This window comes from Coccinella septempunctata, chromosome 2 (assembly GCF_907165205.1).
Source record: "Coccinella septempunctata chromosome 2, icCocSept1.1, whole genome shotgun sequence".
Classification (NCBI taxonomy): domain Eukaryota; kingdom Metazoa; phylum Arthropoda; class Insecta; order Coleoptera; family Coccinellidae; genus Coccinella; species Coccinella septempunctata.
Window position 1 is genome coordinate 9,221,143 of NC_058190.1, and position 16,704 is coordinate 9,237,846.

Here is a 16,704-nt window from a genome sequence, read left to right on the forward strand (position 1 = left end):
CATCGTTTTTATTCCGTTTTCAGTTCTGAAAAACGATGTCGCACCGTATAAAACATCCTGAATGGGAACATAACCGTGTTTTTTGTTCGCTAGCACAGATTAGTCGAAATTAAGACGTCTTCATCGACGCAAATTTTACCGAATTTCGATAGTCGGGGCACATCTGATTTCCGCACCCCCCTTGTGGGTATAAAATCAGATGTTCCCCCGCAGGTCACTTCACTTACGATTAAATTACGATTAATTCACTTACGCTTGAATTCCGATTAATTGACTTGCTTACGTACGACCCGAATTAACGCTCCGTGTCGACTCAGAAATTTTCTTTTGTTTTTTTTTCGCACAGTTAAGAGTAGAATTTTATTTTATTTTTCTTCGTCACTTCTATTTGGTGATGAAACCATTGGTAAGGCGACACTCCGCCTTTTTTTTTATATATCATTGGAAGTCCAGCCTTCCTTCATCCCTTACTACCCAGGTTCCTACTGCTGAAGCACCCCGCTGGCGTGGATACTCAGGGGGTGCAGAACGCACTTTGAAGTGGCGAAAAACTTCCTCCATCCCTTACTACCCCGGTTTGAATTCCACTCCTACTGCTGAAGCACCCCGCTGGCGTGGATACTCAGGGGGTGCAGAACGCACTTTGAAGTGGCTAAAAATTTCCTCCATCCCTTACTACCCCGGTTTGAATTCCACTCCTACTGCTGAAGCACCCCGCTGGCGTGGATACTCAAGGAGTGAAGAACGCGATTCTCAATTGCGATTTCTTCAATATATTCCGAAAATAAAAAATTTCGGTGATTTAATCTTTGAAATTGAGTAACTGTCAAATCGTTGATCGCGCAATCAAAGTTTCGTGAAACCCGCCGCTCTCAGTATTCTTCCAAATATGGAAGTTACTTTGATGTCTGAGAATAAATTTGAAAAAACTTTTAAGGGCAGAATTTTCAGGCGAATGAAAATATTGGATGAAAAAAATAAGGTGCCCATTGGAACTAAAGAAATAGAATCGGGTTCAGACTTTCTGTAACACCCTACTATACAGGATGAGTCTTGGACTCCTACAATTATTATAACAGTAGATTCTTGAGGTCAAAAGAAACATTTTTTTCCTTCACCATTTTAACCGAATCGGCTCGGTTTAAAAGATACAGGCTGTTTAAAAACCATAAAAAAATCTCACTAACGGTTTTATCGAATGAAATGAATTTCGGAATACAGTTTAACATTTATTTTATTAATCTTTCTCGAACACTATATATCACCCACGTCTTCCAGTTTTCTCATTATGACCCTTACGTTCCAAAAATTCAAACAACCCAACTCTTGAAACTATCTAATGAATATTTGAACGTCTTGTAAAATAAAAGTATTCTCCATATTCTCCAGTATAATGCGCCGTTTCTGAGTATTTTGATGCCCAAAAATAAAAAATATCCTACAATTCGAAAAACTGGGAACTTTGACCGAATGTAACTTTGGTTAAAAGATCACCAGATGTGAATGTATCACAGATTAAGCTAGTTATTTTGAAGGTTATTTTGTTGTACCAGGGGCGGCAACCAACAGCAACCAACAGCTCATTATGAAAACTTAAAATGGCTATATCTTTTTATCAGGGCCGAATAGAAAAAATCGAAGCAATAATACCTCTCATGTCATTTCGTGTTCATGTTCATTATTCTCTGAAGTGTGTTAATATTTGAGTCCTAATCAAAATGAAATAAAATTTTATATAAAACACGTAAGTTATAAATGTTTATTCATTCGAAGATCAACCTCGTGTGTTGAATTTTCTTATTTTGAATGAACGTTCGTTTAACTTACTTGTTGTATAAAGAACTAGTATACAACATGTGAATTATAAATTTTTATTCGTTCTAAGAAATAAACCTACTGACCCTTAAGGCTCATAGGTTAAACTTTTTAATCAAGAATAAACTACTAAAAAGCGTCACAAAACGGTCAAAAGAAAGAAGCGGCATTCATAATAAATCACCTGTACTGAGCTATCAAATAAATCCTGTAGACAATCAACACGCAAATAACCTCAAACTATATTCCTACTTCCTGAATTACAAATGACAGTTCCTGAATCACAAATGATTAATCTGATTTAAAATTAATGTTTTCTGAAATTAAATTGACTAATCTGAATTACATTTGATATTTTCTGAGATAAATGTTGAAAAACAAAATTTCAAATGACCATTTCTAAAATTAAATTGATTAATCTAGAATACAATTGACGGTTTCTAAAATAAACTTGACTAATCTGAATTTCAATTGATCGTTTCTGAATTACAGGTGGAAACGTTGAGAGGAGTCCTGGGCTACCATTTTCAATCCGTGAAAAAATATGGGAGACAGTAAGAAAGAAACGAAACGTCCTGAAATGACCGGAATGCAGCTCACGACGGACTCCCTCGGTTGTGTTTTTCACCGGATCGTTGCGTTCGTCCAGTCTAATCGAGGTATTAGCGCCTTATCGAACCGACAGTCGGCACCGTATAACGGGCAGCCGAACAGGAAGCCACCTCGATGATTAAGGGCATTTATGGTGACATTAAAAAAACGCCACTGCGACACGAACGGCGGGGGGAAACGTCGAATCATCGGACTGTGACATGCACACAACTTGTCATCAAACAGAATGTTAGCCGGTTCGTTCACGATCACAGGCTGAGTCGCCGACCGCTAGATCCGATTTTAGCGTTTACTACCCACTTGAATGTTTCCATTACCAGTTCAATGCACAGGCCCGTACTGGTCATGAATGTCCAGAATGTTGCAGCGATTCAGGGAAACAGGTATGAATGTCCGAAGACCAGGACAGGGTAGACCACGAGTAACAACTGCCATTCAAGAACTTTACTTGAGTTTCTTCGTTGAGACCACGGTTTGCAACCGCTCGCCTCCTTCAAATTCAGCTTGAGCAACCTCATGAGGTGTAAATTAGAACTCAGACAATGGGCATGTTCCGATATTGCTGGTTTTACTGGCCCGCAATCGAATAACAATAGAACTCGAACGACAGGGCCAATAGGCTAAGGCTTTGAAATACTGACAGTACTGTTCAGGAATTTCGGAACAGACGGTATAAGAAATCACCTCAGAGAATATGATTTAAGGCCTCGTGTCGCGGCAAGAGGCCCAGCTCTTACCCCAGCCCATCGAAGGGCGCGTTTGGATTTTGCGAGAGAGCATATCTATTGGGAAGAGGCCGATTGGGAAAGGGTTCTCTTCACAGATGAGTCTAGATTCTACTTCTACCATTGTGATCGACGTTCCCTTGTATACAGACGCGTCCACATGAAAGATATGCTCAGTGCAATTTCCTGAATACTACTGGTTTCGGGGGAGGATCGATTATGGTATGGGGTGGAATATCTTTGACTGCTCGCACAGACCTAGTGGTCGTTGATAATGAAGCTATGAATGCTGATAAGTATATAAGGAACATTCTTGAAGAGCATGTAGTGCCATCTGCCCCGTACATTGGTGAAAATTTCATTTTTATGGACTATAATGTCAGACCCCATCCTGCGCGCATCTTCAGGAGTACCTTGAAGAGGTTGAAGTCTCTCGAATGGAATGGCCAGCAAGAAGTCCAGATCTCAATCCGATTGAGCAGGTTTGGGACAACCTCAATAGAAGGCTGAGAAGTTCAGAAAATCATCCAGCTAGTCTTAATGACTTAGGAATCCAACTCGGAGAAATCTGGGAAGGATTAGATCAGAACATTTTAAGATCACTCATTTTGAGTATGAACCATCGTTGCCGAGCTGTAATTAACGCAAGGGGTGGAAATACCAAGTATTAAATCACTTATCAGCATTTCAGTATTTTGAAAATTTTCATTTTCCTTCTTTCACATAAGATTCGGTGAAATCCTGAATTTTTCTTCCATTTAATGTGTCTTGTTTCGTTCAAAACCTTTCCGAGAGAAAAAAAATAAGTTATAAAGTCAATGTAGAGTTCACTTTCATTAAAATTGAGATTTTCAGAATGTGCGTTAATTTTTTTGCACGGCGTATATCCTATTCTCAAATTCAGACCTTACTTCAAACTTGAAATTATCATTCCCGGTTTCAGTAACCTTGATCGGGCAATCAACGCTTGATTGAAGCTAAACGTCAATTGGTTTTCAATCGATAATTCAATAATGAACATTCAGAATATCATTCTTCAAATTATGATCCATATACATCCATTCAACGATTCTCAATTGCGATTTCTTCAGTATATTCCGAAATGAATAGGTTTCGGTGATTTATTCTTGGAAATCGGGTAACTGTCAAATCGCTGATCGCGCAATCAAAGTTTTGTGAAACTGCTGCTTATTCCAGAATTCAAAAATTGTGTGTATGCCGTTAAAAATGTTTTCAAAATCTTCTGAATCTTGGGACTCTTTTTCATACACAACGTAAGAAAACAGAAAGATATATTTTTGTCAACAACATTTCGAAAATCTTTTACGGTAAAAAATTTTTTACTATTTTCATGTATCATCGAAACTCTTGCTATTGTAACTACCAACCATTCTACCACGATCACGTAGATATTTTGTTCTCTACCCTTCTCATTCATAGAAACCATGGAGGTCATCAATGATGCTGATAAAACCGACAACATCCTTAGGAGCCTTGGTAGTTAGCTCGTGAATACCCAGGACCGGTTTCGCTATATGAATGGTTATTAGGCCAGCCAGCTCTGGCTTACCATGTGTTCAGCTGTTTCTGCTTCTGATCCACAGAGCATACAAAGCTCATCTGCTGACTTTTCCATACGGAACAAATGATATTTGTACCCACAGTGCCCCGTCAGCAGTCCCACCATCACCCGAAGCTCAGCTCGTGACAGCTCTAGCAGTTTTCTGGTGTAGGTCGGTGAAATCATCAAGAATTTCTTTGACTGAGTAAGTCCGGGAGTGTTTCTCCAGAGGGCTATTCTGTTGTTCAACTTCCATTGTTGGACCTCTGCCTTATATCTATTGGTCTTTTCCAAGCCCACAGAAAGGCTCAGGTCCAGCAGGTGTTAACCTTGATGCTCTTTTTCCAAGTTCATCGGCTTTTTCATTTTCTTCAACACCACAATGCCCTGGTACCCATAGTAGAGTCACTCTTTTGCCTCTGGCCAGTTGCTTCATGGTGTTAGGGAACTCCCATGTCAGCAGAGATCCCTGGCAATGTGATTCCAGGGAACACAGCGTGGTCTGGCTTGGCTGTCCGTGATGATGATATTTCCTTCATAACGAGGTGGTTTGATACAAATTGATTGGAACCAACTGTATAAAATTTCCCCCTACAAACCAAAGCTTTTCTCCGAGCTTTTCTCATTTTGCATTTTTTGTGCTTTTGCATGGCGGCCGACATATTAAAGGTGATACCTTTCCAAATTAACACAGTGCACACCCAGAATTATTCAAATATTTGATCTATCAGTAAGTTTTCTTATTTCGATAAGTGAAGATCTTGCTGAAAGTGAAAAGTGTACTGGCTCACAATCCGCTCCAGTCAACCCAATTTTACCGTTGATATCAAACCATACATCGTTAGAAGGAACGATCGTTACCGAAAGAACTTCACAATGCGAATTTCGAGCAGCGGTAGCGACCCACACAAAGTTTCGAATCCGCTCGCTTCCCTCCCGATCTCCCAATTCACCGACGAAATACGGTAACGTGTCCCAAATCTGACATTCACCATCTCCGCCTGAAAATCCGGCAGCTTTTATCAGACCGCGACGGAGGCGGCGGCTCCAATAATTTAATCCCCCGACCGGGAGCATACACACGGGCCCCGCTGGCAACGGGATTAAGAGCGCTATCTGACAATCTGAAAACAGATGATAGCGCCCGTTCGGTTGCTGCCTACTGCGGACCGGTGACGTTGCTTGATGCATATAATGACGGTCAGCGGTACCTAACGCCATTTCCATATCACACTGATCATTTCGCGATTTTTATTTCTTTTTCCAATATTCTTGGGAATGGCAGACTGTAATGTGGCAGTAGTAAGCGAACGCAGCCCTTAATGGCTCCTACTGGGTGGGACACATACGCCTGGTTTCACAATCGATGGTTAAGTTTTAGGGTTATGCTACCCACACTCGATGGTTGACTTATACCAGGCGTTTTGCAATAATCGTCGGAATATACCAATACGCGTGGGAGAGGCAAGAAGGGTCCACTGTTTCTTCGAAAACCACTGCACGTCTATGTCTATGCCAAACGAAAGACGAATAAACGGAACAAAAGCGCCTAATACTCTCGACTCTGGAAACAGATCGGAAATTAGAAAGAAAAGCTTCAGAAATTCGAGATTTTGCGAATGTACACGCATCTGGCTTCACCTGGGGCCTGTTATCGTTTCTTATAGTTTCTGGAGGAGTTTTATAATTGCTGAGAACCTATCTCCTTTTCTATACGAAATCAACCTGGAATAGCCTACTAATAGCAAGAGAATCCTTCTCACCTAACCTAACCTACTGATTGCTGGGTGTATTGGACGGACAAACTAAACCTGCCACTGCGACCAAGTGGTCTATTGTAGCACACAGGCGAGCACGAAAAGCTAGATCTCTTCCTCCAGACCCATCCTACTCCAGAAGAAGATGATGTCGGAGGGGGGTGCTTCTTGAGTTCCTCCAGGACCATCTTCGGAGAGCCAAAACTCCAACTCTGACCCTGTCTGCTGCCGGGCAGTCACAAGGGATGTGCTCAATCGTTTCGTCCTCCTCTAAGCACAGTCTGCAGAGCGGGTCATTGACGATGCTAAGTTTTTTAAAATGGGCTCTGAGTCTACAATGTCCTATGAAAGCCGCCATTATGGATCTCAGATTGGTGCTAGAAAATCCTAGCCAACGACTGGTGTATGGGCTGAGAGGCACTGATATATGGCCCTATGCGAGTGACGCAGTCCAGGACGGTTGCGCCAGTATTCCAGGACCTTTTGCCTTATCCAGCTGTTGTTCCCTGATTAAGGAAACCAACCTGAAAACGCCTACTAATAGCAAGAAAATCGTTCTTACCTACGATCCGTAAAACACATTCAGGCACAAAATATCGAGATGAATTGTGACTTTTCAAAAATTCGAAATCCCTTTGTTCCGTTCCCTAAAGTCGATAAGGTCCATTTTCGCAATACACTAAACTGTCAAGCGAGGATCAGGTGACATTGACAAGAAGATATATTCTTGGTGCCTAACTTCGATGTAAGTCAATGTCAGCAATATTTCGGTTTTTCATAAATGTTAAAAGTTATACTATTCTTCTTATAAAGGGTCACGAAACCCTTTAGGTATTTTTCAATGTTGGTGGAAATAAATAAGTGATTTTACCTCGGATTTTACCTAATAGTAGATTATTTGATCAGTTTCTCCTTGGAAGACATTTGTCCGAATTCATAAATATAAACAAAACAATTTAATAGGAAAATTAAAGAGATTTAACGTAAAATCGAATTCTTTCGTTACCAATCGGTTGAGTCAAATTTTGCCATTCGATAAATACGCGTAAGTAATGTTTGTGTACCAGGTGATTGTTTATATTTTACTTAATAGCTATCCCAGTTGATATTGGTCTCACAAAAACGTTCAAATGGGTAAAATTTTCATGGGCATTCAGAATTCAGTACCAGAAAATTTTAAACCTAAAAATTTCATGTAACCTAATATTTTTTGAGTGGTGCACCTCGTATTGAACTTTCCTAATCCGTAGAGCTCTTTCTTTTGATTTCAATTCCAAACACACAATATAAAGGGTGAGTCTTTGACTGGTACAAATATTTCAACAGTAGATTCTTGAAGTCAAAAGAAATCCTTTTTTGCTATACCTACCATCATTTCCAAATCTTGCAGGCTGTTGAAAAACCATAAAAAATGTTTTTTTAGTTCCATCTTATCGAATGAAATGAATTTCGGAATATAGTTATTCATTAACTTGATGAATATTTTTCGGACACAAGGTATCACCCTTGACGTCCAGTTTTCTCATTATGAGCAGTACGTACTATAAAATACCAAAAATTCAAAGAACCCAACTCTCGACCCAACTCTTGAAACTAGGTTGGACGCTATCTAATGAATATTTGAACCGAGATTTGAACGTTTTGTAAGATAAAAGTATTCTTCATATTTTTCACGTGTTTCGCTATCACAATAGCATCTTCAGGTGGGTGAAGGTAAACTGTTTTCAGCTCTGTACGGCGAATTCACAGAGAGAGCTCGGAAACCAGGAAGCCAGTATAAGCGGTTCAAGGATTTATTACATCAATCCCTAAAATCAGTTAATGCCAATCATAACTGGGAACAACTAAAGTTAAACAGATCACAGTGGAGGTCTTTGGTCCATAGCTATAATGTAGACTCGAGAAGAATACAGCGGCGGCCAGATCTGGTTGGTGACTATCCATGCCCAGAGTGTGGAAGTATCTGTAGGTCACGGTTGGGTCTCTTCAGTCACAAGAGGGCACAAAGTCGCAAGTAGCCCTAAGAAATTATAGATTCATTTCATTATAAATTTGATCGCACCGATAGTATGGTTTCTAAGTCTTTCTGTAGATTTATTCTAGGTAACGAGTTTTAGCAATGAATGAATGAATGAAAGATAGCGAAACTCATGTCGTGGTTTAAAAACTTATTAGGTGAAAATCGTATGTTTTACGCTGAATGATGTATTTTCATTAAGTATTGGCCATATCAATTCAATATTTTTCTTAATCTTATAAATTGCACTGCTCCCTTTGAAAAATAGTATTTCCTTTGAGGAAGGAGCTATTGACCTGAATTAAACAGGAAAATGTTGAGAGAAGATCAGGCTTCAAAACTTATTTAAAGACCCATCATTGCGTCACTAATTAACTCCACAGGGTGTCCAGTAATTTAGAGTAAATTTCAACTTTCAGTTCTACCCTGTATTCCATCAAATTCAAATCAAATTTCTGCGGACTCGACAGCAGGTGATAATCTAGATGAAATAGGCTACAAATGGACAATAAAATGATCAAAATGGATGCACACCTCAAAAAGTTATATCAAAATGAATTTGGTGAAAAACTTCTTTGTCCGGTCTTTTTTTGTCCAGGAGTGTATTTCAAGTTTACCTTCACCCACCTGAAGATGCTATCGTGATAGCGAAACACAGGTAGTGGTACAAAAACTTATTTTGTGAAAATCGTATAATCTGTTCAAAAATTGGTTTGAGAAAATGAATTCATATTCAGCATACGCACCATAATACTTTATGATTTGGGTTGGAAAAGAATGACCTTGTATGTGTGTTTGGTTGTGCGTATTTCAAAAGTCAACATGTGCATGCCGTCTCTTCCAAGCCGTTCCGTATTGAATAAACCGATCAATCGATATGACCCCTTGTTAAGTCCGCTATGCGGGGAACTCTGGAGAGATATGAAGCCGTGTAGCCGTCAACGAAGAAATGGCATCTATAAAAGTGATTGTCGACAACGAAGACAGAGCAATCCAAACGTTAGCCCTCTCTTTCCTCGACTCACCCCCATGTCTTTCGAACCCCTGCTGCATTTGGAATGAATCGAACACTTCTGAACGAAGCCCACGATTTATATGGCTGATCGCTCATCCAAATGAGGGTGCATTCGGTTCCAGCTACATCGTCACAACCATGCGATTCCAGCCAGTCCTTAATTGCTTCGAATTAAATTTCAAAACTCGTACTCTTTCCATAGGTTTGGAGCTGGGTTTCTTATCAGAGGTAAGCCGTGGTTTCACCATGGAGTTATCCATATTCCAACGCTGCGAAACCGAGTTCTAAATCGTAAAATACCATAAAAAGTAAGAGGGGAATTATTATTTCCAACAGAAATGCAGAAGGTTTATATTCTGATGGTTCCTCTGTACGAGTATTAGAACTATTACACATAATTTTCTGTACTTTAGTATATTTCATTTAGAATTAATTTATTCCTTTCGATAACATTATAATTCAGTGATTTTCGTGTTGTTGTTAGTTAGCAGAACTGTTAAATTGACATCTCTATAAATACATCGAATAATACAAATATATTCAGGTTGTTCACCAAAGATGCGACAAAAACGCTGGAGGCAATAAATGTATTCAAATGGTAGTTAGTGGTATTGTATGGGAGTCATGGATAGGTGTAGGATTCTACAGAGTAAATGAGGGTTGGTACAGTCTAGGTGGGACAGGTGGCCCGTCATGATGAAGAAAATATCCCTCATGGTGGGCCTCCAATTTCGCTTAAAGACACCATTTTTCAGTTCAGATGTGTAACACTGCACTGTACCGATGAGGGACAATAATACCGAAACCGGCCTACAGTTTGTGTATATATGTTTCAACCTCTTTGGGAATTCCTGCGCTGATTCATGACTAGCTCGTTTATTCACTTCTGGGTAGATATGGTATTTTTCATTCGTTCATCGAAATCTTCATCTTTCAAAACGAAAACTGCAAAGAATGTGACTTTTGTATGCGCTAGATTCGATCCGTCTAACACATCAAGACTGTTGCAACTAGACACCAAATTTTTTATTACAATGACTCAAGTGCCGTAACATAATTTTAAAATAAAAGAGGTTAATATCACGAAGCGTTTTTCAGGATCCCTCAAGGATGCACTGCGTTACCTTCGAATTTAGTTCAAAGGGGGACCCTTGTCGTTTGAATAAATGCAGGTAAGAATTACAAATTACAGGTGACACTACCTGTATCCCAAATAAAGGTCAACGGCAAGATACAATTAGGGTGTACAATAACAACAATAAAAATTTGTTTACACCTGCAAACAATGCTTAGGCATTTTTTATAGGAATACTTGTGTCTTAAAGATAATCCGATAATTTTAAATGAGTCCTTACAGCAAGTGAAATATCATATGAGAGCTACTGAAAATGCCCATTCAGTCAAACTAATGTATGTTGGTTCGAGCTGATTTTAATGGATAAATTGAATGGATACTATTATAAAATAATTAATAATTTCGAATTTAGTCAGCTTATTTTAGTCAATAAGATTTCCTCACGAAGATTTCACAACTAGTTTCAAAATGTGCTCCATTTACTTTTGGCAAATGTAGTGAAAATGTGTCAGCGGAAAGTACTCCACAATGATTGTTTCAAATTGTCCCGTACTACCGAACTCTCTAGCAGTTCCCAATCTTATGGTGGGTTTATGCCGAGTTTTATGCAGAGCTCCTGAAAACTAAGACCTAAGCATTGCCCAATCTGATGGGTAGATGACAAAGAAGTGAACGCCATCTACCAATTAGATCGTCCTTATTTTATAGGCCTTATAGTTCTTAGTGAGGTTCTCTTAGTAACGCTGTATGAAACCACCCCGAGATCCACCCTTAAGGTAAGCGCACATACAACGGCATCGGACGGACGGCATGGAAGGGACGGCACGGCAGCGGCGGAATTTTTATGAAGGTATCGCACATATAACATCGGAATCGCCGGACTCCGGAGGAATAGATTAGTTGCGGTGAGGAACCAGCGTTCGTTCTGGAGGAAGAAGAGTTTCAAAAGCGAAGGAATCGTAGGCGAATGTGGATACATGACATATGTAAAAAAGGAAGGATTTTGGAGAATATGTTCATTTATTTCCGGACTTGATGAAGGACGAAAAAAAATGGTTGCTATAATTTCTGTCACTTGAATTGTACAGGGTGGGCAAATTTCGATGTTTTTGCACTACAGCTTTTAAACCAGAGGAGATAGACAAAATCTGATACCCCATTCTCGTTCTCTTTTTCTGAGAAACTTACAATAGTTACTAGTGATTTTTAGCCACTTTCTTTTGTTTTTGAGTTATAAGCAAAAATTGGAAAAATGGCGATATCGAAATAAATTTATATCTCCGCTAATACTGATGATAGAGCTCTGAAATCGAAACATTATACAGGCACTTTTTTACGTAGAATCCAGTGGCGTGCTCGCCTTTTTAGCAGGATTTTTAATTACGAAGCTATGATCCAAAGTTTTGTTTTTTTAAATGGGAACACTAGTTTTCTGTGCAATTTTTTGAAAGCTTAATTTTTACTGATTTCAAAAATATATAACATCTTATGGTTTGTATCAATATAAATAATAGAAAATGGTCAAAAACCTTTTTTCTCAATATTTCTATGGTTTTAAATTTAGACGAGCACAGAAAAATAGAGTTTCCTATAACAAAAGCCGTCTCCTTCCAGCAATGTCATTCTTTCTATGCAGTTTACCAATTTTCACAAAATTTGAATCAGATATATTTAATAAATTTTCATAATAATGAAAAGACTTAAAGAAGGAGACAGTGGTAATCATACGATGCTATATGTTTCTGTGCTCATCAAAAGTTGAAACCATAGAAATATTGAGAAAAAAGGTTTTTGACCATTTTTTATCATTTATATTGATACAAACCATATGATGTTATATATTTTTGAAATCAGTAAAAATTAAGCTTTCCAAAAATTGCACAGAAAACTAGGGTTCCCATTTAAAAAACCATACTTTGGATCATAGCTTCGTAATTAAAATTCCTGCTAAAAAGGCGAGCACGCCACTGGATTCTACGTAAAAAAGTGCCTGTATAATGTTTCGATTTCAGAGCTCTATCATCAGTATAAGCGGAGATATAAATTTATTTCGATATCGCCATTTTTCCAATTTTTGCTTATAACTCGAAAACAAAAGAAAGTGGCCAAAAATCACTACTACTATTGTAAGTTTCTCGGAAAAAGAGAACGAGAATGGGGTATCAGATTTTGTCTATTTCCTCTGGTTTACTTTTAAACGGGTAATTTCGATGTTTTAGCAGCTTTCTGTAGTGCTAAAACATCGAAATTTGCCCACCCTGTACAATTCATTATAATTTTGTACGCGCAGTATTAAGTTCTCCTGAAAACTCATGCTTTTGCCGTGAATTCGTATTTCGTATGACTACCCGTACAAGCCGCTGCATGTAGAGACTTGTAAAATGACGCAGATGCCGCGGCAATCTCCTATTGGTATCGCACATATGTCGGGATCGGCCGGCACAGCACGCATCGGTCGGAATTTAATTCTCGTTCCTCAATTCCGTCGGATGCGATGCGATGCGATGCCTGCCGTCCGCCCATATGTGCGTTGCTCCATTCAGTTCCATTTATTTATTCGTGTCAGAAGCATCATATATAATAAGTATTGTAACATAATAAGCATAGTCATATAATAAGTACAGTAATAAAGTATAGTAGGGCTAAACATTTTTTGCCCAGAATCGGGCGACGTCAATTGCGTTCGGCTTCGCTGCCACAAGGTCCTCTATGGTACATCTAGCAGGGCACAGTGGGCATTCAGTTCCATTGAAAGTAATTTATTCCGATCCATGCCGTCCGTCCGATGCCGTTGTATGTGCGCTTGCCTTTAGCTTTCGAATACCCCAGATAAAGATCCAATGGTGTGAGATGAAATTTAATTTTAAACGATATTCTGTTCTGCTCTTTAAATTCACAGATAGACGCAACTTGAGCTTTGGCAGAAGTTATTACTGTTTCTACAATTATGTCTACATTTTGTTCGCTCAACCACATATCATATCATATTGAAATTGAACTTTCTATCAAACAATACTTGTTGCTCAAGCCTCCGAAGAAGCTCTTTCAAATAAGTCCACGATATAGGAAAAAAGGGGTAACTCTCATTAAAATACGTTCCGCTGCTTGGAAATTGTTTCCACACTCACCAACAATTATTAGAACAGCTGCTGTTTTGTCGGCCATAGTATGTACATACCGAGGTAGGTACATACATATATACTGGATCTACTGGAGTTAGGGTATCGAACCTTCCTTCCAAAGGAAAAATTGACGTTTCGAAAGGTTCTGCTAAATCAAGGGACTTAATTATGAAAATGGCCTGTTTTAGTTAGAACAGGCACCTTCACTCACGCCTTCACCTTTATTTCAAAGAATGACTTTACCAGCACGCGCACATAAAAAACCTTGCCAAATAGATGGCGACACAGATAATAGATCAAAACATTAGCACGGTTAGCTTTGGCATAACTGTGTAACTGATGTCCGGTTTTTGAGCTCCATTTATCGGAAGTTCCATTCGATAAACTTAATGAACCGATGAATGGTAATTTCAGTTGCCCGCTCGGAAAAAAGGAATCCCAATAACCTTGGATTAAGTCAACCTCTCCTACTATCTGACGTTCTTGCTCACAGGCATTTAACCTCACTTCAGTAGATACCATCCTCGTGCTAATTTTTGTATTGATGGATTAATCTACCTATAGTAATCCACCAGTTATCGGATTGACAGTTATCAAAACATTGAAAGTTTTAAAGTGACCTCAGAAACTCTCCCAAAATTAAGGGCAATTTATCTATCGTCAAAGTTTTCGAACTTAACCAGAAAAACCAGGCACTAATTATCCAACTTATAATAGAGATTTCTGCGTTTTAAAACTTATTCAAGAGCGTAGAGACTAAAAACGTTCGCCAAAACGCGACAAGTCCAAAGACCTCAAAATGATATAATCACAAGATGGATGATTTATATCAACCGATTCTACTTAGATTATCAGGGAGACAACACCTGTTGCATCGAAAGATCTTCAACGATATTCGACAGGTGGCGCTGTGTTATTACTTGACCCCAACGAGCATAGAATTCCGCCCTCCTTCTATGCGCGATGTTTTGTCGGTTCCACTGTCAGGAAGGGCCAAATGTAGCCACAGTAATCCTAGCTACTCCTTCTCGTTTCCTGTCATCTGACTTAAACCCTAATAAATCAAAGCTCTGAAGACTTTGTTAGATATAGTGAAGGCATAGAAGCTTCAGTAATTCGTCACGTTATCGCTATGTGGGTAAGACAAGTGACGCTCTTATAGGTATACAAATAATAAAGCTTCACCAAACTTCTTTTTGGTAGGAACGAAAAACATATTTCTCTTTGAAATGCGGTGAGATTACATCGACGTTGCTTTGAAAATATGGAATATTCCAAAACATATGCGAAGGTTTTTGCTCATCAGGACTGAAAGTAACGCTTCTTCTTTATGGCCCAAGTGAATGTTAGCAATTATCGACCAACAATAGGAAGTTTGCCGGTCCTGTAATGAAATTTCAATTTGACAAGCATCCGTTCACTCCCTGCAGCAGTGAGGCTGTGGAAAAGGAAGTAAAAGGATGAAGAAGAGGGTAATATCTCTTTACCTTGAATGGGGCATTGGGCACATAGAGCGGTGGATCCCTCGCCGAGCCCGTCATTTTATCCGAGATTGGTGGAATGCCCTCGTCTATATCACAAACACTAAAACGTCCCACGATCGAGTCTGCAGGTTTCGGATCATAACCCGCAGGCCGGCCAACGTGAAAGCCCTTGGCTTTCACCCAAAACCGAAACTTGCTATTATCCGCACTCACTACTTCCTCGCCGCGCAACGTCCTCAAAATCCTCGCGTATTTCTTCAGCGTGATGGTCTTGGTCTTGGCCAGATCGCCGTATGTCTGTATCACCCACGGCTGATAAGCCGCCAACATGTCGTCCCTGCTGTCAGCCGAAAACTTCTGCTTTTTCATGTTGTTGTTCGCTTCCCCGTTCTTGGAAGATTTGCCGCTTTTGACGCCGTTCGGGCTTTTGCGTTTCGTGCCCCTTTTTTCCTTCTTGTCCTCCATTTGATGCGGTACTTCGACACCAGTCAATATATCTGTTGCCATTGTCTCAACACCAAACACATTTATAAACTACTTGGTTCTTCACTTATTCGGTTGGTCCATTATTACATGGAATGAATAAAACACTTCTTTGATCACCTTGACAGGAGTAAAACAATATTAGACACGTTGGAATATCCCCCCTTGGTGACACTTCTTAGGGGTATCAACAATATCGAATCAATAGGCTTCGATCAAGCACAACAACGTCACACGAAAAGAAATTCCGAATACAAGAACAAATGGTTCCTTGTCGGGACTCACTTGTTGATGCACGTCTGTTTCACTAATTGTCACATGGAATCAACAGTCACAGATATCGAGGAGGCTTCCCGTGCGACGCAAAATAAGACTTTCGCGGTGCGCACCTTGATTTCGAATTCAAAAAAAGCGTGAATGCGCAACACAATCAGGAGTGCGGCAGACTGAGAGACCAGGGCAGGTTGGTATCCCGTACTGGAATGATAGGGATTCACGTCTCGTGCTCTCGTTTACGGGACCCCTTTGGTATTTCCCCTTCCCCTCTCCTCGTACGTCGGTTATGAAACGGCCCGTGCGGGGATCGCTATAGGCGCTGCGGCGTGGCCCTTCTGTCGTGCTTTTGCGGTCTGGTGGATAATCACTTTGTTTTTGGCAGGGCGCATGTGGAACGGCCGAAATTACTTCTAATTTTTCACGATTTTATCCATTATCTTCAGTCGGAGCCGGTGTAGGTGTGTGATACGATTTTATTTTATCGATCTGATCACAGATAACTCTGTCGTTAATTTCGCAACCGGAAAATTTGCATTTCAGGCCAGTCTAAACCAAAACCGACTCAAGTTCGAGAAAACAATTATACAACATTCACATTTATTTAAGCAGTCGGTTGGCCATGAAATAATTTTCTCAAGTTTTTGTTCCTAGAACGGAGAAAGGTTGGCACTCATGTCATGTCATAACGCCGTTGCCACAACTAATATCAATTAATAATGCGAAAATGCCGAAAGTGATTAAAAAACAAGAGACAGGGTTTCA

The 16,704-nt window shown here is 39.7% G+C and overlaps 1 protein-coding gene across 3 annotated transcripts in view; it reads right to left on the bottom strand.

Annotated features, from left to right (window-relative positions):
• LOC123307435 (nucleolar protein 4) overlaps positions 1–16,141 on the bottom strand; it is a 257,824-nt gene extending 241,683 nt beyond the window's left edge. For 2 of the 3 annotated variants that reach the window (XM_044889748.1, XM_044889746.1), the window contains exon 1: positions 15,187–16,140. In XM_044889748.1, the coding sequence (XP_044745683.1) occupies positions 15,187–15,690 (504 nt within the window). In that variant the 5' untranslated portion in view covers positions 15,691–16,140. Of the gene's footprint in view, positions 1–15,186 lie in introns of all 3 variants that reach the window. The other variant, XM_044889747.1, reaches the window with a different exon arrangement.
• Positions 16,142–16,704: the final 563 nt, after the last annotated feature.